The sequence below is a fragment of the Calypte anna genome, chromosome 10 (assembly GCF_003957555.1).
Source record: "Calypte anna isolate BGI_N300 chromosome 10, bCalAnn1_v1.p, whole genome shotgun sequence".
Lineage (NCBI taxonomy): Eukaryota > Metazoa > Chordata > Aves > Apodiformes > Trochilidae > Calypte > Calypte anna.
The window spans coordinates 7,879,190-7,894,566 of record NC_044256.1 but is presented as its reverse complement, the minus strand read 5'-3'; the positions used below and the strand labels follow the sequence as shown (position 1 = coordinate 7,894,566).

The 15,377-nt window shown below is 38.6% G+C and overlaps 1 protein-coding gene across 3 annotated transcripts in view; it reads right to left on the bottom strand.

The window, feature by feature from the left end:
• Window positions 1-4,363: 4,363 nt before the first annotated feature.
• TLN2 (talin 2) overlaps window positions 4,364-15,377 on the bottom strand; it is a 154,137-nt gene continuing 143,123 nt past the window's right edge. For all 3 annotated transcript variants that reach the window (XM_030456686.1, XM_030456687.1, XM_030456688.1), the window contains 5 exons: window positions 9,081-9,206; window positions 7,299-7,361; window positions 7,017-7,199; window positions 5,553-5,678; window positions 4,364-4,722 (listed from right to left, as the gene is read on the bottom strand). In XM_030456686.1, coding sequence (XP_030312546.1) covers window positions 4,594-4,722; window positions 5,553-5,678; window positions 7,017-7,199; window positions 7,299-7,361; window positions 9,081-9,206 — 627 coding nt within the window. In that variant the 3' untranslated portion in view covers window positions 4,364-4,593. The remainder of the gene's footprint in view (window positions 4,723-5,552; window positions 5,679-7,016; window positions 7,200-7,298; window positions 7,362-9,080; window positions 9,207-15,377) is intronic.

Sequence of the window (15,377 nt, the reverse complement as noted above, 5' to 3'; positions counted from 1 at the left end):
TGAAGCCTCAGGCCCCTGTATCCCGTTTAAATACTCAGCTAACCAACACTAAAAGAGAAGCTGCTTTGATCTTATTTCACTTACACAGAAAACATGGCAGAAAGTTACTGTATAATCAGAGACATGAGATACACGTGTAGTGATTCATCCACTCCATGAGCACACAAAATGCCAAGAAGATCCCACTTTGACATCAGTGCAGTCACAGCAGAAAAGCCCCTGCTGGTAGCAACAAAGCAGTTGTAATGCAACCCATCAGCACTGAGATTTCTTGCACAATTTCATAAGGAGATGAAGAAGCCTAACTGCAGGTAGACACACAGTTAGTATTTGACATGGAGAAACAAAACATAAAATGGAAATCATAACTTACATAAAAGTAAAACTAGCCTTCCCCAGAAGAAACCAACACCAACAAGCATCCAACACCCTTGATCACTGGTGTTGGATTTTTAAATATATTTATGCATGGTTAACATATTATATTTTAAGAATAGCAAATGGTCACTGACATACCATAAAGTATGTGCTCATAGTTTTGTCTTTGCAGCACAGCTTTCAATGTTCTCTATCACCCGGGAACGTTTGGAATCTTCTCTATCACCCGGGAGTTCTTCCTTTTCCCAGCCTTGCAGATACATACAATTTCTGCCTTATTTTGTTTAAGAAGCAAAATGACCCTTCGCTTGATAAGCACCTAACAAAAGTCACAAATACCCACATGGAGAAAAAAAAAGAATTCCTTCAAGGGCTTAGTGTTGGTTAAGACAGAAAAAAATGATTATGAATTTGGTATGGTAGCATAAGTACAAACTCCTTTGTGGGGAAGGGAAGACAAAGGAAAAGTTCAACCCCCTAGAACCTCCAGCATATAATTACAAAAGAGTCTTGATCACAAGGTTTTTCCACTGCAAGGAGGAACTACTTGGAGAGATAATACAAGTCTCTACACCATGAGCCAGATCTTGCCTATGCATCTGCCTGCCTCCTAACTAGTTTATCAGACTTCATTGCAGGTACCATGGTCAAACAAAACAGCAATTAGTAAGACTTGCAACTCACATGACAAAACACTTTCTACATTTGGCGTCAAACTCTGTGCCACAGAAATATTTTGTTCCATTAATATGAACATCCATAATATGCTGAATGTATATTATTATGAATACAGAAAAACAGCATTCAGAATCATGACAGTTATGGGCAGATTAACTCTCTTCATTAATCATGATGCACTCACATTAGGACAGAACCTCTACCAAAGTTACGGGACAAAAAAAAATAATAAATAAAATCCCAAAACAGAGCTTTAAAAAAAAACCAACAAATGTAGGGAAAATAAATGTAGTAAGGGCACTATCAGTTTAGAATGATTAAAATCAAAAATGTGCTCATGAGCTAAATGTATTTACGCTGAGTAGGTTTCTAGATTATGTATTCATCCATTCATTAGGAATTAAGGAACAAAGATGCAGGAAATCAAAAGGAAATGGACAGATAAAACATCAGTCTAGTCTTCAATTTTTGTTTTAAAATTTCAAGGCTTCTGATGTAGAACAGTTTAGACAAATTATTTTCTGAACAACTGGGGAAGCACCACTAGACTATTTGTACATAAACAACTTTGAGACATTTTGCTTTTAATTTGCATACAGTTCCTTGAAGTAAATTCCACATGAGGAAGGGTGAGATACAGAGCTCATTTACCATTTCACAAGTTAACAAGAACAAAGTAAATACTTGTCCTTTTAATTAACTACCTTCCATCCCTTACTCCAACTTCTCACTTCCTGCTGCAAAGCTCCATGCCAAATAAATGCATGGAGTCCTTCCAAGCTCCACAGATGTCCACAGATGTTCACATCTGGACTTCAGTGGTACTGCAAATTACAACAGCAAGAAAAAAAAAAAGAAATTGAAAGATTTTAGATGAGTTTATATTCTCATATTGTTTCCCAAATGAAGACCCAAAGTTCTGATTAAAAAAATACTTCAGTTGTTCAACTCAGCTACTCCTCTGACCGTAATTCCTCTATGGAGGACATAAGTAAGGAGAAAAATTCTTCCTGTCACATAAGAAGAGGCAATAAATCAGAAGTAAAGAGAATAATTGTGCTAAAATGCCTGAACAAATTTATCTGGAGCACCATTTAAGCATGCTCTTTCCTTCTACATACAAAGTTTTCTAGCTATACAATTTCCATACAAAGTTGCATTTCACCAGGCTTTTGGCTTCTATCAAACTGGTGAATACCATCCTGATCAAAATGCATTACAACAGTTTTTTACCTACAATAAAATATTGGCATGGTGCTAAGGACAGCATCATCTTTCTTCATGTTTTAATGAGATGAAATAATAGGTTAAAAAAGGAAGCAGTATCAAATCTGTCATGCAAATCTTTCTGAAAGAGAGGGGAATGTGAGGGCTAATCCAGGTTAAAAAAAAAGATTACGAGCCGTAAGCTGCAAAGAAGCTGGACCTACCAACAGCAGAACATTCCTATCACTGGAGATGTCTTAATTTAGGTCTTACATCACTAAAAACCAATTTAGGCTTCTGCTTAAGTTTACAGGAAGCCTTTTTGGCGTAGGAATTCTCAGCATTGAGATTTCTATGACACTGCTCGCAGTGAGTTAAGTGAAAGGAACCAAATCAATTGTGCTGAAGTAGAAAATTACCAGACTTGGAACTGCATGTCTCTGATAGTAAAGGTTTGCATATGCACATGAGCCTACTCATTACAGCACATCCATCAATGCCAGTGATTCCATTTGGGATTTGCCAATTTTTCCTCTCATGATTATGCATTCTCCAGCAACTCTACTGAGTCTGAAATATGTCAGTACCAGAGAAGAGACTAACAATAAAAATCCTTGTACACTTCAGTATTTATTAATTCTCTAGTAATTTCTTGCATATTTAACACTAGTGTGACAAAAATCCTGATAATTATATCTCATGCAGATAACTTAAATGAGGAGTTAGTACTATCTAAACTGGTAAACTTACCACTAGGGGGGTTACTTTTGAGTCTACAAGACAAGTACTTCTGCAACAAAGACAACTAGGTGGGTATGCATATAACATAACAGGCTCAGCAGAATGGACTTGGCAGGTATCTCAGTGACAACTCAGCCTTGAGAAGGACTGGAGTAGCAACATCCTTTGACCTAAACAGACCTGATACTATTGTGTAAGAGGGCTTGAACTGGAGGCATGTTGGAAACTGCTGTTAGGAGAGAAGGTATTTCTGTAGCTGATCAAATAGTATAACTCATGCTACTTGAAGATGCTGTGATTTGTGTTCTTTCTTTGACATGGGAAAAAGTGTTCCTCACTTTACCCATATTGCTATTGCTTAGGTGACCACAGAGATACTGAGAGCATACTGTACCTTTCTGCAGCTGAAGACAAAGACTTCTGATAGATTGCTGTTATTCCTTCTCTGCAATTCCATGGTGAGTACATTATCATCAGTACCAACTATGAAAACAAACTCCCTGGAGTCCACGTTTTTAAAAAATATATTACAGGAAAAGTCTACTTGTAAATCACTCTTATCTCCTATAATAGCCACAGGTTTCAAAACAAACAAAGGTATAAATGAAATTATTAAAAGAATAACAAGAGCTGTGATAGTCTTTTCTTGTACTGGGCATTTCCCTTTTTTAACCACCATACATTCTAACAGAAATACCTCAGTGCAAACCAGATAACTTCAATTAGAAAACAAAATGCAAACTACTCAGTCCAATGTTAGAACATGTGTGTTTGTGTATAATACTGTAAAAGTAGTCACACATTAGAGGTATATAATTGAAACAGAATTTTCCTTCATGAACCTGCTATTACTGAGGCAGTGATAAGGTTTCAATTTCTTTGTTTTCTGAGCTCTTTAAAGAATGGCTACTGCCACGTTTGTAAACCTAAATACGGTACAAGCAGAAGCTTGTTGGTATCAGGTAAGGAGTAATACTACTAGTGCAAACAGGTGCAGAGACAATTCCTCCAGTTTTGGGATGAACCAGCTAAATAACATGGAAGAGGACAGGCATTTTCTTCAAACCCACACTCATGCGTGTTTCTCCACTCAGGCATACATCCTTCTTCATCTTGGTCTTCTTTTTACAAAGGTAGTTGGGGGAGAACCACCTGCTCACTTGATATTTATCTTAGTAAAGATTTCTTGACTGTTTTCCTATTAATAATGTTTTATAACAAGTCAAGGAACGATAAATATCTCAAGCATCAGGAAAGTGTCAATAATACTGATTTAGTATCTTTAGTAAAAAGTGAAACATTCTCTCCTGAGATAAGTCAAGGAAGGAACAGGAATGATGAACCTAACACTGTACCATTATTTGATCACCATGCACCTCAGCTGACCAGATGAGAAAGAACAAGTATTTATTGCCCTCTGCTCATCCAAAGCTATGACAGGTAGTTTATTTAGGTAAGTGCTTGGCATACCAGAATGTTGTCAAAGCAGTTCTCACTGTACTGTCCCCCTTTAGCTTATTTTTTGAAAAGAAAAAAAAAAAATAGACAAAAAAGGAAGAAGAGGGAGAAAACCAAGAAAAGGTCAGCAGGTTAACCCTCATCTTCTCTCAGCTCTGTGGGTAGAAATTTATATTGCTGCTGGCGGATCTGAGCCAATTTTTTCCTTGCCTCTTCCAGCTCTCTTTCCTTCTTCAGCATTTCTTCTTGGGCTGCAATGATCTAGAAAACAGAAGCACACACTATGACAGCAAGAAATACTGTCTGTAAAACACAATTTCTCCCTCTGTTACACCAGTCACAGCTAGGTCTTGAGCACTCTCCAGAAAAGCACCAAAGCATCATTATTTTGGCATGAGTTGCTCACATTTTTCCAGGTTCCAGGACCGTGCCATTAAGAACAGTATTGTATGCCCACAAATTTATTAAAGAAGACTAAATAAAAAGAATCTACTTGCATAGTTTAAGCACACATCCACTATGGATTTTACAATGCTTGGCTCTCACTGGGTTAAGGGGTTGGCACATGTAAGATATCCACAAAGATATCCACTCTTATTTGAGTGATAATAAAATTGAACACATTACTAACAGTGAATCCAGAAACTGGTACAAGCTCAAAGCCTTGGAAGATGCTTTTAAATATTGTTATTATTTCCCCATCCTTATTATACCCACAGTAATGAAATACCATTAGCTCTTACTGCTCACTCTCTATTTCTTTCATTCTATACATAAAAAACTAGAGCTGTGTGAATAGTAAAATTACATGAATTGAAAAAGAACCATGGAAACTTCATCAGAACTAGAAAAACCCAACATACTGGGCAATGGTACTGCCAGTATACTAAATGATCAACAAAGTGCAGACATCTGACACAACCCCACTTTGTTGTTCTGTCAGGGGTTACTGATCAGTGAGGCAGCAAGTAATTTATCACAGATTTCTACACAGATTTCCCCAGCCTGCAAAGCAGCAGATGGGCATTGTAACACTATGCTACATTTCTGTTAGTTTTTCTCTGCTTTAGTTCTTGAGTGATTTTACCAACCTGAGCAATGCCACCCACGAACTTTGTTTTGACTACAACGTCGTCGTCCTCTGCTTTCCCAAAAGCTGCTTTTTGGGCCGCTCTGACAAGATTGTCTGATGCTCTCTTGACAGCATTTCCTGCAGCCTTTGAACAAAACAAAAAAACCCACACAACTTAACATGGGTTCACCTCAGCACCAAAATTAAACCACCTTTTGCTTGACTACACAGGAAACGTGTGGCTTGTTCTTCCCAAGGCAAATTAATCTTTCAAAATCTACCCTACAGAGAGGAACACAATTCCTTTATTTAAGAACGTGGAAGTTGAAAAAGTCACAAATGAGATCTCTTTTTCTCCCCCCTGCAGTTGAAAATAAAACAGTGGATGAAATTGCAAGTTGTTACATACAACGCAGGCCAGATTTTTTATTTTTTTTTTTTTTTTAGGAATAAGTAGATTTTAACAGAATTTAAATTTTCACTTAATGGACTTTCATCAAAGCAAATTATCCACATAGACAACCATGATTACCTCACTTTTATGCTTGTATTTCCTTAAATATGCTGAGATTTCAGAAGATAAACAGTCACTTTGTAGTCTAAACTGAGTAGTGTCAGCACCAAAAAGAAAAAGAAAACTAAGCTACCTATATCCTAACTCTGACAAGTATCCTTACTAGAATACATACTGCAGGCTCAGGAATGACCATGTCCACAGGCTCTGTTTTAATGGATATGGAAGCGGATACCAGAAGAGTGGTAATTCAGAAATTCCAACTCCATGATCCTCATGGAGATGACTGGAAGAGTCCCTGCACAAATTGCAGACTTCTGCTAAAGCTAAAAGCTGGAGCTGGCACATCATTTGAAGCACTGAGGTTTGGCAGATCATTAGCTAGGACATACCCTGTGCAGACTTGTGACAGGAGCATAGGGCTCAGCATCATAAAAAAAATGGCAGTGAATTTGCTCCAGTGTACTAAGAGTTGGTTAAAGTGGTGGAAAGCTGGCTCTGGGAGGAGAACAGTCCATGAACCATCCATGGTTTAATTGGTTACGCACACGGAGGTGTAAATGAGACCTTCCATATATCACTGCCAGTCCTTTAAATCTGAGAGTCCCAGATAAGTTTTATGACTGGTATTTTGTGTTTTAAATGGGGTGATACCCCAAAATTGTACCTCTGTCTCCTTCTTGGCTCTTACTGGAATACTTCTCCTTTCCACCTTTTTTATCTATTCAATGTCAGGGCACAGGCAGGAAAAGACAATTCTGGGCTGATGTGGACTCTAGTACTGAAGAGTTATGGGAGCACTATCACTTTATCCTTGGTGAGTAAGTGTTCCAGAGTCCCACCAGGAAAAAAATGAAAAGAATTCTGGAAGTTCAAAAAATTATTAAAATTTGGGGTTTGTTCACACAGTGCTACAAAACTCTTCATACAGCACTGCTATGGGTTCTGAGTAATGAAGAACACAAGTACCTGTAGCCTCCTCACAGCTTCAGAGTCATGATCAGCCTTCACTTTGCAAGCTACAAGCAACTGTGCTGTAGAGGCTGCCACTTGTTTGGCAGATGAGATGAGCTTCTCCTCACTAGCATGGCCTTGTACTGAGGCATTAGCTGCTTCACAGAGATTACTGGTTGCAGCTGCCACCATTCGAGCCTAGGAGAGAATAAAAAAATCAAGTCACTGGGTATTCCCACAGGGTATCATTTCCCCAGAGAAGGTGCCAGTTTTTCCTGAAGAGAAGTAGTTACTCACAGCGGAAATAAGTCCCTGAGACCACTGTCCATCATCAGCTGCATTTGCAGGGATCGCGCCAACCTGAAAAAACAGTTCAGAGGTGGCTTACAATGAAAGAGAAAATACAATTGCATTGTTCCAGTTTTAGACAAAGAGTAATCCATGAAAAAAGGGAAACACCTGAACTTGTGACTGTGCCCAGCATGTAGGGGAGCAGAAAATCCATCTGAAAGTCAGTTGTCAGAGTAAGTTTGCTTCCAGTGCACATCTGCCTCCTCAGCTCTTGTTCAGCTTGCTATGCTGCTTGAATTGCCCGATCCTTGGAACATGTGTAGAAGTCCCAGAGTAATGACTGTTGCAGTTGAGACTTTGACTTAAAGCAACAGTATAAGAAGTAGTTGTTCCTAGTCTCCTGGCCTTCAGTAACACTCTTGTCCCAATAACACATAGGGATTTACATTATTCCTGAATCTCTTCTGATTCTGGCACTGTGGGAAGGTACAAAACAAAGCTCTACAGGGAAGCCTTCTAACTGCCTTTGTGGCTACCATTGGCATTTGAGGAAAGCAGCCCAGTTTCGTTCCCATGTCAGATGAAAGTAATGAAACATAATTCTGTAACTGCCAGTGCCCCGACTGCCAACTGCCTGAATCTGGGAGCAGCAGGATAGAAATGCATTCTATATTATTCTGTGTAACTTGACAGATGTGGTGATGAGGAACATAAAGCAAGCTGTATGTCATAATGAAACTAAATAAGAACAGGTCTTATCACATAAGGGTAGAGTGCACAGTACCCTAAACAAAGAAGGTAAGTCAAAATTCTCATTTTTTAGACTGTCTCTACAGCCAGATTTCAATGGGTCTTAATAATAAATTGTTTTATACATAATTGATAAATTCCACAGCTATGGCTTATGGTGGGTCATTTGAAACAGTTACATCACATCTGTTCTGAACAAGTGTTCTGTTCTCCTGCTGCAGCTGAACACACAAGCTCCACGGGAATCTGAAGGAGGCAGCATAGTGCTTTTGTAACTGTCTGCTCAGAATACAGAATTACATGAAACTGGAAACCATAACTATACAACAACAATGATCCTATAACAAATTGTTCTCACAGACATGTGTTTGATATTCAGATTTTATATTGCAAAGGATATTAACTGGGAAAAAAAAACAGTGATGGCAATGAAACAAATCACAATGACCTCAATCCTGACCAGACCAAAAGGGCAGCACCTGTTACAACACTGGGTCCATTGGTCCCAACAATAATTACAAGCACTTCCACTTAAATGAACTGAATCTGCATGCAGGCCTGTGGCCCCACTCAATCAGGTAACAAAACACTGAGGGCACAATTAGCGAGTCCCTCTGCTTTTCTGGTCCAGAGTGGTATTGCATATTTGACATTTGGTTTTGGATCTCTGAGCTGTCTGTGGGACTGACTAGACATGACTAGATCACAGATCTTCATGAAATGAAAAAAATAAACCCAGAAACACAAAAATGCCCCTCAGTGGAAATATCTGCAGAGCCATACACTTGATTCCACTTGTGAGTTACAAACAAACATAATTCCTCTGGGGTTTTGTTGTGTTTTTATTGTTGCTTTTTTTTTTTTTTTACAAAAGAACCAGACCTGTACCATGTATTGTGATGAGCAATGTGACGTTTTACATTTTCATTAATTATTCCCAAGCTCCTTTCCTACCATTTTAGCAGAGAACAGTTAGCAAACAAGATTCACTTTTGATGCTTTCCCCCTCTTCTGTTCCTGTTTGTCCTGTTTACCCACCTTTCCCTGTGCCACCAGTTCTCTCTGGGCTGCTGAGGCTGACTTCACAAGGGCACTGGTAGCAGCTGCAATGGATTTAGCTGCTTCCAGGATCTGTTCTTCGAAATCCAGAGTCTCATCTGCTTGCTATAACCAAGAAAGAACAATGTCACACATTATTCACCTGAAAACAGTGGTATTTTCAAGCTTAAGAACATATAGCCAAGTGAGACAAGATTTTGCAATACGTCAGTAAATTCAGTGAGACCTAAACCATAATTTTCTGCAAAGGAGTTTTATGGGGACTAAAGCTGAGAGTCAACAAAAGTGAATTAAATCTTAAGTTGCCCTTTGTGGCTGTGTTAACACACAAGATACTTAAATAATTGCCTTCGACTTCCTAATATGTTACCTCCACTAGAGCTACTCAAAACTGTATTCAGAAAAGTGCAGGTCTGAAAAGAAATCCTTCATAAAGATTACCCCGTAGTGCTATAATACTGACTTCCCAGGATTGCTAACCTAGTTGGGGATTTCCTTAAAGCAGTAAAAATGAACAGTGATACATATGTATTGCTTCATTCACCTATACTAAAAAATGTAAAAAATCAAGTGCATACATTTAACAGCTTTTGGTAAGAGCTGGCAGTCCAAAGAGAGCAGCATTGGGAAGCAGTCCAGTTTAGTCACCTTGGAGATATGAAGTTCCAAAGATCTGCCTGGAACACTTCAGTCATCCAAACGTGTCTTTCAACAAGCATGTCCAAAGGGATCAGCTTTTCTTTGAGAGGTTTCTTGTTATTTAAAATGCAAATCTATTGCTCCATAAATCAACAACTTCCCTTTCTAATCATTTAAACCAATACTGAAAACATTTATCCACTTGAACAGGCTTGCTAGCTTCTGAACAGTTAACAAAATAGAAATAAATGGTTATTGTTATTTTAAATAGAACCAAAACTGAGCCAAGTATTCTGATTGGTTTTTATAGAAAACAAAACAACAGAATGTATTCTGTTTGTGGTCAAATCACCAGCCTACCACAATCCAATGCAATATGACCCTTAGGGATAGTGGATACAATACCAGAACAGACTGACTTGTGAGGGATGAGGCTTTTGAAATACAGGTTTCTTGCAGCTTATGAAGCCACAGCAGTCCTGTGTCAAATAACTAACTTAGGAAGGACAACTAAGTGGGCTTCCATTTAGAAAACTGGAGACTTCATTTGCAAGGCTAAAGCACATCCATCTATATTTGTCAGGTTTAGTTCTCTTGTTACTGCAATTTGATGAAATAGGTGTCATTAATAAGATAGTAACACATGATCGGGAGTAATTACAAATCACTGCAGTGCCCAGTTTTATAGCACTTCATATAACTAAAACAAATCCCAGGAGATGAAATAATAGCATCCATACACACCAGAAAAACTGAATGATCTAAAAAGAAAAGCTGACTTGCAGATGTTGTTTAGCCTTTTAAAATTTTTCTTATCCTTTAGGAAAAGCCACGTGATTGAAGAAAAGGTATTTCTCTTGCCTTGCTGATGGACTAATCCTATTCAGTGAAGCACATTTCTTTGGAACAGGAGTATAAGAAATTCTTTGTAAGGTAAGCAAGTCATACTCAACATGTATATTTGGCAATGCTTGTAATGTAGCATCATTACCACTATTGTATCTAAGTGACAATCACACTGGTCTTCAATGGATGCACAGGCCTCAGGTCTTGTTTATAAAAATCCTACACTTCAATCACAAAGCCAAAGTGACTAAATGGAATTCAGTATAGTCACTATTAGATTTCTTTTTATTATTAAAATAGATTTATTGTTGACTTTTATTTAAGTTGACTAAAGACTTGAAATACCAACAAACATACTACTGGGCAGTCAATTTAAGAGACTGTTACTGCCCTTTTACTTTTGTCCAAGGCTTCCTGTTATTGAGGTCCAAAAATTTTCATTTCCAACATACCACAATACATTATGTGCATTATCCCTTACACGTCAGCCTTGTCGGGAATACAAACTTGAGTGTGGATTTCAGTAGCTGCTTATTTATATAATTTTTTTGGTAAAGTTTATTAAAATACCCATGCTTGTATCCTGACCATTAGGAAGTTGTGTAGGTACCCAAATGGTATTCATTTTGCAAAAAACCAAGGCACCAAGAAAAGGCTGAAGAAGCTTAGCTATCTGAACTCAGTGTAGTGTAGAGAGTAGACAAAACACTGCACCTAAGTGCTAAGCACAAATTTTTACTTTCAAAGGAAATGCAGAGGAATCCATTCGTGCCTTACTGAAAATGCTACTTTACAGTAGCTGGATTAACTTCCACCCTGGAGCAGCAGGTAAAGCTCAGTAGGAAAACATTCAGCTAAACCTACATATCTCATCAGGCAGCAGATTTCTTTTTACCTCTGTGGACCATATGAATTTCTTTATAAAAGTATTTAAATCAGGTGGGTGGGGAGATGAAACCACACCCCAAGTGTCTTTAACATCCAAATCCTACCTTTCCTGTCATCTCACAACTTTTATTTCTGGAAAAACAGTTTAAAAGTCTTCTTTTAACAGTTGCCCCCCCCCGTGGAGAATTTAGAGGAGTTTAAAGGAATTCAGAGGAATTTAAAGGAGCAGCCTTACACAGCACTCAAACTGTGGCAGTAAGCACAATGCTCAGTCAGAGCTGTGGGCTTGTTCCCCTGCAGCCCTTGGAAATCTGAGCAGTCCAGACTGAACACAGAGGAATGCCCTACAGGAGAAGTAATTCTTCTACCCACTCCCATTCCCAAAATGTGTGTCCTTAACTCTCTTAAGTTCACACTCATCAACAGAACCCTCACAACATATGAGGTACTTTACTGTTAGCTCCTTTGGTTTCTTTAGCAAGTAAGACCTATGAGACAAGTGATTGGCTTCTCCCTCTTTAAGTAGCCCCCATGAGGATCAGCACATCCTTCTCCATTAGCTTAAACAGATAAGCTGTTACTGACTGTGCAGGGGTATAAATGGACTGGAAGATGAAGTCACCAGATCAAACTAAAATGCTTAGGCTAGCTACAAAGTCTGTAGCACGAAGCATCTTGAAAATATGGACAGTGCCAATAAATATATATATAATTTGAGGTGGTTCCACCAGTCTTCTATAGAATCTCCATTACCAGGGGCAGCATAAATTAAGCCAGAGTTAACAGGAAAACAAATGAGCCCTCAATCTCATTGCTAAATAGTAGAAAAAAATTACAAATGACAAACCATTTTATTTTGAAGCAGCTCTCATTTTCTGTTTCAGAAAGAGAAAACAAGTATGGGCCACAGAAAACACTATAAGCATTTCAATGAAAGTCCGTTTTTGGCACAGCTGCTGCTGCTCACTGTCACATAAGGCCCTACACAACTCAAAAGTCCCTCCAGGAGAAACTCTGTTGATAAAGGAGCCCTTCATGTATATATTTTAAATCAGATTAGACTAGGAACCTACAGAAAGTCTTCTACACCTGCTTGTGAGTGACTGTACTCCTTCAGATTGCTTTCTACTATGTAAAAACCCCCGGAGACAGGGCAGGACACTGTAGGAATATGTTTGATATATAGTTGGATTAAATAACAACCTAATATATCAAACATATCACACAGAGTCCTGCAGAAAAAGGCATCCAGGTTTGATTCATCTTGGGGAAAATAAAAGGACAAACTACTGAAAGGTAACAGCAGGGAACTCTTACTGACTAGAGAAGACACTTGGGTCTGAAGGCATAAGCCTGCACAGAAGCATGAGGAGCCTCCCAACAGAACAGGGTAGGTACAGCAATGCTCTCTGCTGTTGTATGCCATCTACTGCACCTCTTTCCTTAGAGGTGTTCTTTTCCCAGTATTAGTGAAACATGTAGTTTTTACTATACAAAATGTATTTCTTCTTCAAAAAATTGCTAATTTCAGGGGTTATTTTGCAGCCAGTGGGATATTTGCATAACAGGAGGAATATGTGGCTGCCCTGCAAGACACTTGACCCTCCAAAAATGGAAAACAGAGGAAAAAAAAAGAGTCCACATTCAGGAAAAATATAGTTGTATTTAAAAGAAATACAACAGCCAAAACTTCCTTAATAAAGATCTTGCTACACAAACCATTTCCCACAACACTGCAATGAGAATGATAGTGAATAGGTTTTGTGTCACAGGGAGGAGTAACAACACCTATGTACAAGAGTCCTCCAAATACTAGCAAGATGTAAGCTCAGAAGACAAATATCACCAGGGTATCACTGGGGCAGGGGACGAGCAGGGTAAGCATTTTAGGAGCACATTGAGCAGCAGCCAAACAACCAGTGTTTAAAGCAAAGAGAATATGCTTCATACAATAAAACACGGGCAGCAGTTAGCAGATCTGTGTCTTATTCGAATTTTTTTTTCTGGGATAAGATGGTTCCCACAAGCAGAAAATGAAGACATCTCATGCTATTGGTCTCAGTCTAAGACATCAAGGGGGTATAACAGGTGTAAAAATATGAAGACAAAACGAGAAATCTAGAAAATCAGAAAGTATAATAAAATTATAGTCTAAAAAATGAGAAAAACCCCTACCTTCAACTATTTTTTTCTACAGAGGTAGTAGACAAACTAACACACAATGATGAAAATTTCAAGCCTAAATCAAATGACTCCTACTCCCTGCCCCAGTAACAGAAGCTTACCTAGAAACAGAGAATCAGCCACCAATTAACAACAATTAAGATGATTGATTTCCTGCAGGCAGATTATTCTAAAATTCCCAACTAAGGACTCCTATGCAAGTTCACTTCATTATGCTTTCTGTTACCAAAGCAGGATATTGGTCTAACTGGACCAGTGGTCTGTTCCAGTGTAGAATTTAGCTGCTATTCCTGCATTTCATAAACTAAACATAAGGAAAACAAATTGTATCAACCCCTTCACCTAGCCTAGGCATTCACACTACAACACTAGGATGTTGTCAAAGATGAGGATGAGGAAGACAGAGCTTGCTCAAAGCAGGATATCCTGTTCCTGGAGGATACAAGCTACAAGTCTTCAACAGAAAAAGTGATATCAGAGACACCCTGTGATATTCCTAGTACCTTTGAGGTGTAATACAACCCATATTGTGAAAGGGATTAAAAGGATCTAAAGACTGTTTAAATCCCAGGTGAAACAAACAGTTGGATATGAATTTTAGTTTCAGAAAATGACAAATAACAGACCAATAAATCACAGGCAGACTGGATAGTCAAATTAACATGTTAAATGAGGAGCAGGTGTGAGATTTGTATTCACTGGGAAATTACAATGACCCTGGAGTGGCTTAGATGTTGGAAGGAAACTGCTCCATGGTTACTAGGCAACACATATATGCTATTGTGCAGTGATTGTATAGAAAAGGTGATGGAGGATTCTTCCTCTCCTCAGACTCAGCCTGTGTCCTCTGTTCTGCAGAATCTCATTATAAAGGACCATTTTTCTTTACAAACAAAATGGATGTACTTGCTAAGCACAGGACAAAGACCATTTCTTTATCGTGAGTTAATTTATTCCCACTACTAAACAAGGGAGGTGGGAGTGGGAGGGTGAGTGGGAAGTTCTCAAAGTAAAGCTACCAAGAACTATTTCATCTGATGTTCCCGAATGACAACATCCCACCCTGCACCAAACACAAGCATCCAATGCTCAGTGTTCTTGAGGCCTGGCTTTTTAAGAAGACCTTATCATTACCTTCACTTAGAAAACAGTTTTGCACCTAACAAATCACCATAAACAAGTAAATGGATACACAGTCCTTTCCTGATGTCACTTGCACAACCAAAGCAGGACTATCATTTTAGAGATGCAATTCTAGGGAGCATAGTAATTGCTTCTAAAACCTGCCTGTTATTCCACACTAGGCAGAAGAGAGGAATTCTCAGTCATTCAGTCGTGTGAGCTATGCACACAACCGTGACAGCAGCTTCAGTCATTCCCTCAGTACCATGTGTGATAAGAGACAGTTTAACTTCATAGTTTCAGCTCCAGTATATTCAGAGACACATTTGAAATGACTTGGCAACATGCAACATTATTTGCTCTGAAAATGAACTGTAACTTATTTTCCTTCAGGAAAATTAAATAGAAATGGTCACGCCACATATTCGAGCAGCTGCTCTTTTAGCATGGCATAAAATGTTATGTTTTTCTTATTAGAAAATCCCAAAAGTCTTTTGTATTCTGCTGAATCCCTTGTGGAACTGCTGCTTTCTCCTGCTATACTACACACATTCAGATGAGAACAGAGGGTCTTCCAAGGAAAGCAAGTGAGAATGA